The sequence below is a fragment of the Sceloporus undulatus genome, chromosome 4 (genome assembly GCF_019175285.1).
Source record: "Sceloporus undulatus isolate JIND9_A2432 ecotype Alabama chromosome 4, SceUnd_v1.1, whole genome shotgun sequence".
Lineage (NCBI taxonomy): Eukaryota > Metazoa > Chordata > Lepidosauria > Squamata > Phrynosomatidae > Sceloporus > Sceloporus undulatus.
The window spans coordinates 41024517-41040494 of NC_056525.1; the positions used below are offsets into that span (position 1 = coordinate 41024517).

Genomic DNA, 15978 nt, shown 5'->3' on the forward strand with positions numbered 1-15978 from the left:
AAAAGCCCTAGGATTTGGTTGGAGTTGTACTTCATTTTTATTTTTTTAAATATATCCATATAACAAGCCTCCTGTTCCAGTCTATTTCTTGTAAATTTCTAGGACTAGCTGCAACTTTATTCACCCACGGAAGTGGATGTTTTGTTTGTTTATTTGGTTGTTTTTTTTCCTGGGAGTTTCTGATACAGAACATTTAGTTCCCATGCCTGCATCCACTGCCTTGATGCTGTCCGTACTTTCAGTCCTATTGATGAGGTGTGAATGGGGGTGTGGCTTTTACCAGGGCATTTTCCTCTAACCTGCCTTTCATCATGGCATCTGTACCAAGTTAAATACTTCCTCTGTGATGTGCAGCATTCATTGTATGACCCCCCCCCCAACGGCTTTCTACAAAGCTGGAGTGGTATAGATTTTTTACCTCTATGACACTTTTAACTCTATGATTACAAAAAATATATTTTTCTTTGAAAGTGTTAAATATGGGGAAAAGAATAAGATGGAGTATTAAGTGCATGGAGAGGATGAGGGATGGGGAAGGAACCCACAACGATACCACAAGCAAAGAAGATTAACCAAATATTAGGATGTGACTGGATGAATGAGTGGTGACAACCTTTATGAGGTACTGCAGATTATGAAATCCAGAAATAGCAGAGCAAAACATTTATCAAAACTATTGGCAAATTTTGCAGTTGTTAGCTTCTACAAATAAGCCTGGTGAGTGGTTTGATTCTGGAGACCAGGGTTCATATCCCAGCTCAGCCACAGAAATCCACTAGGTGATATTGGACAAGTTACACTCTCTCATCCTCAGAGGAAGGCAAATATACCCCCCCCCCCCGAACAAATATTGTTATGAAAACCCAGTGACTGGTTTGCCTTAGAAGACAACTATCTAGTTCCATTTCTTACCACTGTTAATAGAGTCTGAGCTCCCTGGGCTGTGCTGTCTTGTAATTATTTCACTCCCGCCCTTCCGTGGCTCTGTGGGTTCACTGCATCGTCTCTTCCAGTAGTTGAGTTCTTCCCTATCAGCCTCCTGACAACGGCGGAGAACAGCCATGGAGCGCCTGGTCTTCTCTACCATTTCCATGATGCAGTTCAATGCCTTTGGTAGTGATGGAGGAAGAATAATGTATAAGAATAATTTCTCATTTTGTAAGTCTAAATCAAGAAACTCAAGAGGTAAATTACACTATCATCAAAATAATATGCCACAGCTAGACAGTACACTTCAAAATGCAAAACAGCTTCCATTTGGAGGGGGGAAAAAACAACCCTGCAGATCCTACAAACAGAAAACTAGCATGTTGTGGGAAAGGGCTGTACTTGAGTGTAAACTAATTTGCAATATCAAATAATCTTTTTATTGTAAAATGGGGAAATTTAATCATGCAATCTACCACCTGAAGTAGTAAAGGTCAACAACCACTTTATCATATGCTACTGATCACAAGGTCTGATTCTTAATCATGTACTTCAGGACATCTATAAAATATTTGCAACAAAACAAAAACATAGATTCACATAAAATAGTGTGTACACTTTTACAGCACAATTGTCTGTGAAGGAAAATTGTCACAATCAAATTTCTCTGCATGAAGCATAGTAAGTTGCTGAATACTTGGTGGGATACAACCTTGAAACCATTTTAAATTTACAATAGAAGAGAATAGTGTCAAAAATGAGAATACCAAGATAATGTATAAGTATCTAGTTTTCAGAAAGTGCCTGATATACAAAACTCTATTCAGTGTTGGCCTATTCATAGTGAAAATACTCTCTTGAATTAATTCTAGGTACTCCTCTGATATGGATAAACTGGTTTGGATTCTGGGCTATACATAAAAATAGATAATAAAGAGCTGTGCAAATAAGCTTCAACGGTCCCATTGGTGGGCATCTGTTTCTGCATGCGAGATGCATTTACTGAACAGTGCATATTGAAGATATTTCACCAACTATTTATGAATAAATTGTAGTAGAACAGCACTCTGATTTGGGCTTGCAGTTTCTACCCACTATAAGTGTTCAGTAGCAAGCCATTTTCAAAGCAGATTACTGGGCAAAATTTTAGCCATTTCATCATTTCAGTATATTTCCCTTGCAGCTCTTGCCAAATGTAAGAATCCTGATTGGACTGAAAAGTGCAAGCTTAACAGTGTGTCTGCCAGCAACACTTTGTGGGATGTAATCCTGGGGTTACAAACATAATCTTTAAAAGCACATTATACTGGGGATGTTTCAATATAACAGTTTTCCTCTATGTAAAATTCTGTAGCAAACAGTTGGAAAACTTTGGACAGGAAATCATTTGAGAAGCATCCTTATACTCATCAGAATATTGGCCCATATTGCCCAGTTTGAACAACAGTGGCTCTCCAAGGAAGATGGGTTCCTCTGAAAAATGAATGTTGGATGATGTCAAGTGTGTGTGTGTGTGTGCACGTACACACACACACAATATCTGCCACTACATTACAGCCTCTCTGAAGTAAATAACTACAGTCTACCTGACTGTGTTTTGTCACATCTCATGAGAAGAGAACATAAGAAAAGCCACAGAGAAACAAACCAAAGGTGTAGCTAGTCCAGCAGTTTGTTCATATAGTGGCTAACTGGTTGCTCAAAAGAATCCCAGAAGCAGAACATGAATGCAACAGCAACTTCCCACCTATGTTCCCCAGCAGGTGATATACACAAGGACAATCTTGACCAGGAGTCACAAATAGCCCTCTCCTCCATGAATTTGCCCACGCTCCTTTTAAAAGTGTCCATATTGGAATTTGCAGTGGCAAATTTGTGGAGGTAAACTATGCAGTGTGTCAAGAAGCATGTCCTGTTATCTAAGCACATTGCCTTGCATGCAGAAGGCCCCAGCTTCAATTCCTGGCATCTCCAGTGAAATAACAGTAATGGATAAGATGCTAACAGTCAGAATAGACAATATTGGGCTAGACAGATAAACAGATCTAGTGTAAGTCAGCTTCCTATAAATCTAATATTGATCTGAAAAAATCATCATTTAGTCAATGTTAAGACGAGCAGAAGAGGTTCTTTTCAGTAGAGTCCTGTTCATTCCAGTCTCTTACATGATCAAGATGCTTCCATTCATCAGCCCATTCTCTTTCTGTTAAGCGATGGTCTACAAGTTCATCTTGATAGCCTCCATTTAACCCTGTAGGCACAGGAAGGAAAATGGTAGTCAGAAAAGTATCTCAACAAGCAGATGTGTGGAGAACTATTACTCTTTAAACATGGTCTGGACTTAGAAAACACTGCAAGATTAATAAAGGGCTTCAGTGGGTATTTTTCTACACAACAACTAAAAACGTTTTGTGGTAGTATCTGGCCTATTGAGATTCTCAGTCTTCCATTTCAAAGGGTAAAGTTGATCACTTTTAGGCCAAGGAAATTCATTTAGGAAGAACAAGTGGGTATCTGAAAGAAAGCAGCTTCCTTACCTATGCTATGTCGATCTCGGAGTTCCCTATGCTCTAATATCTTGCTTGGGTCTCTGTACAAATGGGATGTTGCAATGTCTTCAAGGGTGTAATGTTGAAGTGGGGGCGGAGTAGGATGAAACTGCCCAGCTGGATTTATGACGGGCAACATCAGAGCTGGACTGTGCCGAGGTGCTGGGCTAATGGTGCACACCCTCTTGGCAGGAGGCTCCAACGGGAGCGGCTCTCTCTCAAAGCTGTTTTCTTCCCTCCTGTAAGCAAGTCAAGAAAGGAAAGCAGCCATCAAGGATAAGAAAGCAAGTGGGGGAAGGTAAGGAAATTACTCTACAGCTATTCAGGGAGAAGCACAGATTGAGTGTGTTTTGCAAGCAGTGAAATCAGTAATTAGCAGGAAAACAGAGTTATAAAAGTGAACTCCTGGAAAGAAAATTAAATAGAAAAGACCACTAGTTGGAAAAAGAAGAGGAGCCCTGTTGGATCATACAGAAGGGATGGATGAGCTAGTCTCAAAAGCCGCTCCTACCCTGATAGCAGCTATTAGAAGGCTAACAGTAGCATTGGGGGATGAGAATTTTCACTTATTTCACGATTAGAGAAGGATATATTTATTTACATCTCATCCTGTATGCAAAATTATCATGCTATAGGAACAAGGTACAGAAAATTAAACAACGCTAAATACATTAAAATAATTAAAACCAGTCCAAAACATTTTAGAAAAGTAAAAAATAATTTAAGACAGTATACATGACAAAACTACCTTTGACTATCCCTTGTCTAAGAAAACCCTATAAAATTCATGGGATTTCCATAAGACAACAGTGACTTGAAGGTGCACACAGACACTATATACAGTTGCCCAACCTTTCTTGTGGACTTGAGATCTGCATTCTTGATTATTCACAAAGGAGCGACCTCTGTTATCCTCAATGGATATCCCAGCAGGGGCACGCCCCATTAAAGCCTATGGAGCTTGAATACGTGTGAGTCTCCATTTTTGTAGGGGGGGGATCCAGAAAGGATCCCCCATGGAAATGGGGGCCACTGTACAAGAGCCAGCATAATGTAGTGGGATGAATGCTGAGTGCTGGACTAGGATTCCCAGAGTTTTAATCCCTATTGAGCCATGAAAACCCACTGGGCGATCTTGGGTAAATCACACTTAGCCTCAGAGGAAAGCAATGGCAACCCCCTTCTGACTAAATCTTGGTGAGAAAATGCCTGTTAGGTCCACCTTAGGGTTGCCCTAAGTTGGAAATGACTTGAAGGCATACTACTACTACTACTACTACAAACACCACTACCATATACCGTAAAGGTGAATCCCACAGCCCAGTCAATCTACAATCACAGGTCCTCAAATGCTTTTGTGAAGAGACAAGTTTTAACTTGGTACCAAATTAAGGCAAACACCAGGGCTAATAACATCTCCAAGGGATGAAACTTGCCCTCCTTCATGTTGTGGTTTGAATGAAAAACAACACCTCTCCAATCCTGCTGTTAAGGTCAGAAGCAGAAACAAAACTAGTCATGTTTAATGTCATGATTAGTTTGATCCGCTGTGTTCAACCAGTTATTTCTGGGAATCTAACAATGTGGCTAATATAATATAGAAAATAAATAATTAAAATCAATCATGGTTTAAAAACACTGCTCTAAAGTTCATGGATTTATCTAATCGCCTTTAAAAATGATCTAAACTAACAGTTTAGGAGCAGCAAATTCTGCACTTGGAGCAGCAACTTCTGCAGTTTAATTGTATACTGTGTAAAGTAGCACTTCCTTTCATCTATCCCAAATCATTCTCTTTTTATTATTCTGTTCTCAAAGTGTAGTAAGGTCTGTCTATCACCACTTTCTTTTTCTGAACTCTCTGAAATGTCCCCACTAAAATTAAAATAAGGGAATGTGAAAACCCTGAATTTTAGGGATAGTACTTACTGGTAGCTACTTAGCTACTAATTATATATCCAAGTAATCTGAGGAAAATCAATGCAGTATTGTAGTACTGTCCCTCCACTACTAGTACACTCCTTCAGAACTACCTCACCCTATCCCCCCAAAATAACCCTCAAAATCTATGGCAGCTACTGAGGAACAAAAAAGGTTGTGCTCCAAGAATCCTGTGGTGACCTAACTTTACACAGTTAAATAAGGTGAACATTTGCTCATCAGTTCAGGCGTGGATGGTGGGGACTCAGGAAAGAACCTTCTGTGGCTTTTCCCAGATTGTGGAACTCCATTCCATGGGAAGTCAGATCGAGCCTCACCGCTCTCTTTTCATCAGTAACTGAGACATCTTATTTAGGCAGGCCTTTGGTGTGTGAATTTTACTTATGGAGTGTGTGTGTGTGTGTGCGCGCAATTGGTGTACTGCTTTTAATGCTTTATTTATTTATTTAACTTTTCCACAAATTGTTTTAAATACTGTATGCTGTGTTTTAAACTTTGTTTTAATATTAGTTTTATTTAATTATTTTTTTAACTTCTGTAATTAATGTTTTAGTTCTATCTTTTTAAATTATTGTAAGCTGCTTTGAATCCCATTTTAGGAGAAGGGTAGGGTATAAATCCAATAAATATTTAATAAATAGTAAATAAATGTATGCATGTTCACACAACCCAGATGCATCTATATCTCTGTTCTATATCGAGGATTAAATAGGATTTTAGGGCTTGGGTACAAATGAGGAACAGAACAGTTGTGGATGTACGCCTTTCAAATTATTTCCTAAAGTGAATCTGTTACAAGGTTTTCCTAGCAAGATTTGTTTAGAGGGGATTTGCCATGGCTTTCTTCTGATGCTGAATGTGACAACTATGGTCACACTGGGTTTCCATAGCTGAGCAAAAATTTGAATCCTGATCTCCCAGGGCGCTAGTTCAACACAAACCACTGCTACACTCTGGTTCTCGCAACAAATTAAATTAGTACGGATATAACATAAGCACGTATTCTGTGTGATACCTCTCATTTGACCTTTCTTTTGCCATCAAATCCTTTCTTCTAACTCAAAGCAAGCTTTAAGCAAATGCAATACCTATGTTAACATTCTTTCTTCCCCATCCTTGCCTCTCCCTCTACAGTGTCACTATACTGTCTGGAATCATAGAATCATAGAGTTGGAAGAAACCACAAGGGCCATTCAGTCCAACTCCCTGCCATGCAGGAACTCTCAATCAAAGCATCCCTGACAAATGGCTATCCAGCCTCTGTTTAAATACCTCCAAAGAAGGAGACTCCACTACACTCTGACACCCTTACTGTCAGGAAGTTCCTCCTAATGTTGAGGTAGAATCTCTGTTTCTGCATCTTGCATCCATTGTTCCGGGTCCTGTTCTCTGGAGCAGCAGAAAACAAGCTTGCTCCCTCCTCAATATGACACCCCTTCAAATATTTAAACAGAGCTATCATATCACCTCTTAACCTTCTCTTCTCCAGGCTAAACATCCCCAGCGCCCTAAGTCATTCCTCATAGGGCATGGTTTCCAGACCCATTTTAGTCGCCCTCCTCTGGACACGCTCCAGTTTTTCAATGTCCTTTATGAATTGTGGTGCCCAGAACTGGACACAATATTTCAGGTAGGGCCTGACCAAAGCAGAATATAGTGGCACTATTACTTCTCTTGATTTAGACACTATACTTTTATTGATGCAGTCTAAAATTGCATTGGCATTTTTAGCTGCCGCATCACACTGTTGACTCATGTTCAATTTGTGGTCTATTTGGACTCCCAGATCCCTTTCACATTAATTTCATTCAGCCAGGTGTCCCCCATCGTATATCTATGCAATTCAATTTTTCGCCCTAAGTGCAGTACATTACATTTCTCCGTGTTGAATTTCATTTTGTTAGCCTTGGCCCAGCTTTCTATTCTATTCAGGTCGTTTTGAATTTTGATCCTGTCCTCTGGGGTATTAGCTATTCCCCCTAATTTGGTGTCATCTGCAAATTTGATGAGTATGCCCCCAATTTTGTCCTCCAAGTCATTGATAAAGATGTTGAATAGCACTGTGCTCAGGACAGAGCCCTGTGGGACCCCACTGGTCACTTCTCTCCATGATGAAAAGGAGTCATTGTTGAGCACCCTTTGGCTTCGGTCGGTCAACCAATTACAAATCCATGTTACAGTTACCTTGTCTAGCCCACATTTTACAAGCTTGTTTGGAAGAATGTCATGGGAAACCTTGTCAAAGGCCTTACTGAAATCAAGATATACTATATCCACAGCATTCCCTTCATCTACCAAGCTAGTAATTTTATCAAAGAAAGAGATCAGATTTGTCTGGCATGACTTCTTTCTCTGAAACCCATGTTGACTTTTTGTGATTATGGCACTGCTTTCCAGATGTTCACAGACTCTCTGTTTAATTATCTGTTCCAGAATCTTTCCTGATATTGATGTCAAACTAACTGGACTATAATTGTTGGGATCCTCTTTTTTCCCCTTTTTGAAGATGGGGACAATGTTTGCCCTCCTCCAGTCTGCTGGGACTTCTCCTGTTCTCCAGGAGTTTTCAAAGATTATTACTAATGGCGCTGATATTACATTTGCCAGTTCTTTTAATACCCTTGAATGTAGTTCATCTGGTTCTGGAGACTTAAATTCATTTAGATTAACAACATATTCCTGTATCATCTCTTTACTTACTCTGTGCTGAAATTCCCCTATTCTGTCCTCTGCTCCATTATCCTCAGGTTGAGCCCCCTTTGCCTTTTCTGAGAACACTGAGGCAAAGAAGGTGTTGAGTAATTCTGCCTTTTCTCTGTCCCCTGTTAACATTTTGCCATCTTCTCCATGTAGTGGCCCTATCATTTCCTTCTTCTTCCTTTTGCTGCGGACATATCCAAAAAAGCCCCTTTTATTGTTCTTAACATCTCTAGCAAGCCTGAGTTCATTCTGTGCTTTAGTTTTTCTGACTTTACCCCTACACATGCCTGCTATTTCTTTGAATTCCATTTTTTTTGTGTGATTTCCCCATTTTTTCATTTTTTATATATGTTCCGTTTAAAACTTAGCTCAGTTGAAAGTTCCTTAGTCATCCATCCTGGTTTCTTGAGACACCTCCCATTTTTCTTTCTCACTGGAACTGTCTGAAATTGTGCCTTCAGTATCGCTCTTTTGAGAAATTCCCATCCGTCTTGAACTCTCTTATCTTTCGGTATTTCTGACCACGGGATCATCCTCAATACTTCTCTAAGTTTACTGAAATCCGCTCTCCTAAAGTCTAGAATGTGTGTTTGACTATGCCTGGCTTTTCCTTTCCACTGTATAACTGCAGGAGAACATGGTCACTTCCACCTAATGATCCCACCACTTGCACCCCATTAACCAAGTCATCCTTGTTGGTTAGGATCAGATCTAAAATAGCTGACCCCCTTGTTGCTTCTTCCACCTTTTGGACAATGAGGAAAGTGAGGAATTTGCTAGACCTTGAGGATTTTGCTGAGTTTGAATTCCAGCAAATATCAGGATAGTTGAAGTCACCCATCACTACTACATCTCTCCTTTCTGAGTGTGTAGTCATCTGTTCTAGAAAGGCATCATCCAATTCCTCCATCTGACTGGGCAGTCTGTAGTAGACTCCCACCAATTCATCCTTGTTGTTTCCCTCCCCTTTAATTTTTATCCAGATGCTCTCCACCTGGCTGCCAGTATTAATGTCCTGGATCTCTTCACTGGTGTAAATATCTCTGACATATAGTGCTATTCCTCCTCCTTTCCTGTTTGGCCTATTTCTCTTTAAAAGGTTATACCCCTCTATTTCTACATTCCACTTATGAGACTCATCCCACCAGGTTTCAGTGATGCCTATTATATTATATTTGCTTTATTGTACTAGGAGTTCAAGTTCATCTTGCTTATTTCCCATGCTCTGTGCATTAGTGTAGAGACATCGCAGACCAAGGGTCCCCTTTACTTGCTGCCTGTGCAAGTTTTTTTGCCTCCCACTGTTGGGTCCTTGCACTATTTGTCTTGCTTCCTCTGTGTCAGTTTGACTATTTTCTCCAGTCCTTTCGTCTTCCTTAATATTGTCTCCCTTCCCCACGAAACTCAGTTTAAAGCCCTCCTAATCAAATTCTTAAGACTGTCCCTGAAGTCTGTCCATGCTGCTCTTCGTAATCCTCCTTGATAAGGGAAAGAGCTTCAAATCGATTCTGTAGCTGCAAGCTCCCAGAACAATCCCTTCTTGGCCTACTTCTCTGTGTGACATTCCTCCAGGTGTCTGCCTCCTGTGTGTGTGAAGAGACCTCCTCCACCCCAGCAACTTCCTCTGCGTGGTACTCATCCAAGATCGTTAGTTCCGTTGTGTCCAGGAAATCCTCTTGTTCCCTAATATGCTGAAGTGTAGCTACTCTGGACTCCAGCTGCTGTACTTTCTCCTTCAAAAATGTTACCAACTTGCACTTGGTGCATGTGAAGTTCTCCACTTCGGTAGGCAAGAAGACAAACATCCCACAAGTGTTGCAGGTGACTGCAGCACTTCCCTCAGTGTCCATACTGCAAAGTCTTTAGTAATGACCGAAACAGGACTGTGGTAAACACCAATGTTGAGGCCCCTGATGACCTGGCTTTTTCACCAGTCTCTGGCAGCGAGCTCAATCTACTGGGAATATAACTTTATAGGAATGTCCTGGCTGCTAGCTTGTACTTAAAGGTAAGGTTCTGACACAAGGTTTGCTTCTCACCTGCAGCCTCTGCTGTAGATTTCTTTCATTAAAAGAAAAATAAATAAAATAATTTTTAAAAATCAACGCGCCATTAGGCGCGTGGCTCTGGGAGTTGTATAGAGCTAGTCTGCTAGCTCCACCCCCTAGTGACTCCCAGATGTGACTCACAGAAGCTCCACCCCCTCAGAAACAAGCACACTCTCCCAAAGGTTTTTAAAAAAAATCAGTCACCACTCAAAATGGCTGCCCAGCTCCTTCTCTCCTCCTCCTCTCTCTGGCAAGAACTGTGAAAGAAACTAAGATACTTGGTCAGAAATGTATGTCAGAAAATATGAGGGGAAGGTGCCACAAAAAGTAAAAACCCAAATGCTTTCAGAGATCACAAGAATTATGACAGATCATGCAGCTAACCTCCAATAGAAGGTTTAAGGCAATCTTTCTCAGTTGGCAAACTTTATATGGTCTGGACTACATCCCCTATCATAAGACCACTGCTACGCCATGATGGATGGAGCTGATGAGAACTGTAGTCCAGCACATCCAGAGAGGTACTACATGGGGAATATGGGTAGAAGGAGTCCCACAGACATCTTTTTTAAATGATAAACTAATGTACTTTGCAAATAGCTTTTGCTACCTGTCTGGACTATGCCTCTTCCCATTTCCATTCACTTCCATCAGCAGCTCCGAAGAATCTGCTGGGGAAGCAGTGTTTGTATTCAGCAGGATGTGCTCATGCTGGGCCAGGTACTGGGAAGGGGTTTGTTTGGCTGCCCGAGCACAGTGCAGCAGCTCCCTCTGCAGAAGTGGAAGGTTGGCCTGCAAAAAAAAAAGTCACAGTTGCCATTTCAATTCAGAAATTGAGGAGCAACTATTACTGTTCTCTATTTAATAATCTATGGCAGCAGTACAGTTGTTAAAAGAAAATTTCTCTTGTCACAGAGATCCCACTCTCTACGAAAAAATCAAGTAGCCTGAGCTTCAAGAGCAAATAAGGCAAAAGAGTGCAATCACTAGCACATGTGTCACAGGCTAGGCCCTATACAGGAGAGCCCGTAGTTCCAGGCATAATTGCAGTGGGTAGGAGGGTATGAACCCAACACAGGTCTAGTAGAACATTAATAGGAGGTTAAAGTTCTTTAGAGGGACAAGTCAATAAACAGAGGAGGTCCGTCCCAGAAAGACAGTGATTCAGTCTGGCTTCCTCTTCTGCTGCCTTCTATTGGAAAAGTATTCACAGAAGAGACACAGTAAAATAGTTTCCCAGAAAGGAGACAAGCAGATCAACAGAGGAAAAAGAGTAAGTAGGCCTAAGAGGACCCTGGTCATAACATAATATCCCTAAAGCATGGATCTGTGTACTGTTGCCTTTTAAAGCACATTATTATTGGATTTCTGTTTCAGCAGTTAGGGTTTGGCTTTGGCTATTATGCTAATGATTGAGTTCAAGGGCCAATTATTCATTAAAGAAATGAAACTGTCCTTCTGAGGAATGGATTGGCTAATGAAAAGAAGCTAGAGAAACCCTTGCACAAGGGTTTGACACTCCAGGTCAAACAATCTGTGGAACAGGAGGAAACTCTTCTCAGTGGTCTTCCTATTTTCTCAAATTAATCAAAACAGGAAATGTGTTCCTGTTATACACGCTAAAATGGTGCAGGAAAGGAGAGGTAAATAATCCACTTACTAATCTGAATGCTGTCTACTGGGAGGAGGGCTGTATTTTAGGAAGACAGAAAAAAAGAACTGCACAGCAATTATTCTTGATTGTTTATGGATGGCCTTCCCTCACATACTCACACTTTTCCTAATAGAATATCACAGCTTTGGAGTTTAGATCAAATGCAACCCAAGCCAAGATGTGACAATCTGTTGTATTACTGTTGCTCAAAGAATGTTTAATTTTCAGAAAATTCCAATTACATTTTATTATTCCACACAACAATCTTTGATATTTATTTTGACAAAAGCCAAGTTAAAATCTTGCTTGAAGCACAAAAGAGACACTGTTGTCTTGAACTTCAGCAGAAGTTGCAAAAAATTGGGATAGGGAAGAAACAATAAAATGTTAAAAATCAGGCTGACTGAGACTGATGGAGACTGCAAGTTGGAAAGATGGCTGAAGTATTCTGAAGAACGTGGATGTGTACTATTTTTGTGACTTTTGTGGTCCTAAAAAGATACTTTCCAACTTGAAATCTGCTTTTATTCATGTTACTTCTTTTTTTTTTAAATAGTAAAAAACAACCAAGATATTTTTTCAACTGACATACAAAACCTTGTAAGTATCCCTGCAACCTCCCTGGGAGTCTAAATACAATAATCATGAATTGATAACTAATTGTATGTTGCCTACTAATGATTGCAAAAACATGTTGCCTGCACAAGTGGAGGTGCTAGATATTCTAAATGTAGCAGGATCAGATCTAACAGAATGGAACACATTTTCCAAGTTGCACATTTCTTCTCATTGGCTCACAGATTATATATAATACTACTATGTTTTACAAGGCACTAACTGATCACCTTCAAGAATGGAATCACAAATGGACGAAGAGGAAAATTAGTAGCCTCCTGAAGCTTGCAGTGGAACTCCTCTATTGTCACTGTAGAATTCTGTAAAGAGAAAAAATAAATAAATTGGGATTTTGTTTTCCCTTCATTGAAATTTTTACTAGCCCCCCCCCTCCCCCCCAATATCTGTTTCAGAAGCTGGCTTTGCGTTTACTGAGGAAGAAACTAATTCATCATTCTTAGCATTCAGTTAGCTATCCAGTTTCACTTCACATGTATCTGGAAACAGATTTAAGCTCACAGATGCATATCAGCTGTAATAGAATATTCCAACTTAAATAAACAGAAGATATAGCTGGGATCTTGGAGATCATCTACTCAGTGAAAGATTTTCAATGCAGGATATAGCAATAGTATTCCTATTAGCCTTTGTTGAAATACATCCATCAAGCGAAAGCTCAACACCTTCCAATTCCATCTGTCTTTCTGTTGGAACAACTTCTTTCATCACAAAGCTTCTCCCTAAAATTTAGCTAAAATCTACTCTCCAGTATTTTCTAACACCACAGTGACAGGGTACAAATCTGTTCCATCTCTCATACAACCAACTTTCAAATATGGTATGAGTGCTATTGTATCTCACTTTAATCTATGACAGGCTAAACACGCCCATTTTTTTCCTACCATCCCTCACAGGACTTGCTTTCTAGTCTGCTCAACATCCTGGTTGCTTTTCTCTGGACAAGTCAATCTCCTTCTTCAAAACTGGTACCCAGAATTGGACACAGTCATCCAGATGTGGCCATCTGGCCAGCACAAAATAGACTGGAACTATTGCCTTTCCTGATCTGGATGCGTTCTGTTTCTCTAAATACAGTCCAAGATTTTATTAATGTTTTAGCAGCTGCACTGCATGCCCATATGCAGCTTGTGACCAATTAATCCTAGATCCTTTTCATATACATTTCTGCGAAGGAAGTTCTCCTCCAACCTCTATTAATGTACCCATGATTATTGTACCTACATGCAGGACTTTATTTTTATGTCTGTTGAATTTCATCTTGTTTTCAATTCTGTGTTCCAGCCTGGTAAAATAGGTCAGAATTTTGCTTTCTGTCTTTCATTATATTAGCTTTCATATCTTTATTATTTGAGAATGTGAAAAATATTCCTTCCCCACATAATCTCCTTTAAATAAACTATTAAAATGCTAAGTAGCACAAGTTCTAGGACAGATCTGTGTCACATTCCACTTGAGGCCCTTCTCCACCTTTACATAGAGTGGATTAAACTGAATCTGGATGTTCAAACAGCTATGGACCCACCTAACTAATTGTTTAGCTCATTTTAACCTGCATGTAGACATCCTAACAGATTTTGTTAAATACTCTACTGAATATCAAGATATGAATACAACCTTCCTATGATATCCTTGATAAATCCATGCAGTTTCATAGCAGTCAATGCATTCTTTTCTGAATACGCAAAGACCACCATGCTTGTTTGTAATTTGGTAATATAGCTTGTTTTAAAGCTCTTGGATGACATCTACTACATTACAAGTCTTAACAACACATTTTTAGGTTGCACAGAATGAAACATACCCTGACACTAGAGTTACATTTTTATCAACTAAATAATCATCAAATATTATTTTAAAAATAAGATATTTTGGTTCCATAAACTGCTTCTGCACTGTTTCAGAATATGACTGCACTCAGCAGACATGAGCTGGAATTAAAATCAAATAAAAAACTCAAATCAATGGGTTTTCTCACTCTTTACATAGAACTAAGGCTAATCACCACATGCATATTCTTTTAGTCAAATATTTCTTCACAAGAAATTTAAGCAGAATTTCCTAGTGGCCAGCAAATAAAGCATTTCATAGAGGCTACCGTATTTCAAAAAATTTGATAAAATTCAGCCATCCACCACCAGAAAATTATATATCATCATTATATCATCCTAGAAACTAATATGCCTACAACACAGTAGTTTCTGGGAAAAGATTCACAACTGCCTTCCAGAAGAGTATAAAAAAGTTACCATACAGTATCATTATGCTCACAAATTCTTAACACTGTCAGATGTTCCAACAATTAACTGCAAGAGATTTTATGTCTCAGTTTTTTGCTTACTTCAAACTATTTGCACTCACCACCAATGCCAAAACAAGGGTCCGGACCTTCTCCCCAATCTCTGGTGAAATGTCGTTGCCAAACTGTTGGAGGGTGGTAAGAAAGCGTTTCAGTTTGCTGAGCTGTCGAGCCCCACAAGTAGCTGGGAGCTGTTGATTGGTCAGTGAAGATGAAGATGAGGAAGCAGGCCCATTGCTGAACCTCTGAGGGGGTGATGGTGCTCCATTCAGTGTAGGGGGAGAATGGTTCATCCCGTTGGGTACTACTGGCCGAGAGGGGGTTAAAAACACACACACAGAATATGAAGATGTAAGATTTATATTTCAAAATCTAGCTACTATTATGTTTCTGAAACAGAGGTACTATTGTTAGGAACAGAATTCAAAAGTCTGCTAATCTACTTAAAAACATGGAGAGAAAAATACTTAAAATATTTAATATCTTCAGAGAGATTTTACATAGAAGAAAATTCTTCCTAGCTGAGCAAGTTGCTGATAATAGGAAAGATCAGAGTTTCTAAAAGATAATTTTTGGACTACAAATTCCAGAATTTCCCAGCCAGGATGGGCAATGATTATGTTGGCTATGAGATTCTGGGGGATGTAGACCAAAATAAATAAATAAATAAATAAATAGATTTTGTATGCCTTAAGAAAGATCTCTGCTTACAACCTAGAGAGCTGCTGCCAGTCAGAACAACCAAAATGTTCTCCTGTTTGTGAAAATAGACAATAGAGGACTAGATAATCAACCAATGATCTAACCTATATTGAATCATAGAGTTGGAAGAGACCACAAGGGCCATCCAGTCCAACCCCCTGCCATGCAGGTACTCTCAATCAAAGCATCCTCGACATATGGCCATCCAGCCTCTGCTTAAAGACCTCCAAGGAGGGAGACTCCACCACTCTCTGAGGGAGTGTGTTCCACTGTCAAACAGCCCTTACTGTCAGGAAGTTCCTCCTAATGTTTAGATGGAATCTCTTTTCCTACAGCTTGCATCCATTGTTCTGGGTCCTGTTCTCTGCAGCAGCAGAAAACAAGCTTGTTTCCTCCTCAAAATGACATCCTTTCAAATATTTAAAAAGAGTTATCATATCACCTCTTAACCTTCTCTTCTCCAGGCTAAACATACCCAGTTCCCTAAGTCGTTTATTATAGGGCATGGTTTCCAGACCCTTCACC

At 39.8% G+C, this 15978-nt stretch overlaps 1 protein-coding gene across 5 annotated transcripts in view; it reads right to left on the minus strand.

Moving 5' to 3' along the window:
• The window catches only part of CBFA2T2 (CBFA2/RUNX1 partner transcriptional co-repressor 2), a 125513-nt gene that overhangs the window by 14064 nt on the left and 95471 nt on the right, over positions 1-15978 (minus strand). For 4 of the 5 annotated variants that reach the window (XM_042461877.1, XM_042461875.1, XM_042461878.1 and 1 more), the window contains exons 3-8: positions 14814-15058; positions 12665-12754; positions 10776-10957; positions 3465-3715; positions 3093-3178; positions 913-1108 (exon numbers count right to left, since the gene is read on the minus strand). In XM_042461877.1, the coding sequence (XP_042317811.1) occupies positions 913-1108; positions 3093-3178; positions 3465-3715; positions 10776-10957; positions 12665-12754; positions 14814-15058 (1050 nt within the window). The remainder of the gene's footprint in view (positions 1-912; positions 1109-3092; positions 3179-3464; positions 3716-10775; positions 10958-12664; positions 12755-14813; positions 15059-15978) is intronic. The other variant, XM_042461876.1, reaches the window with a different exon arrangement.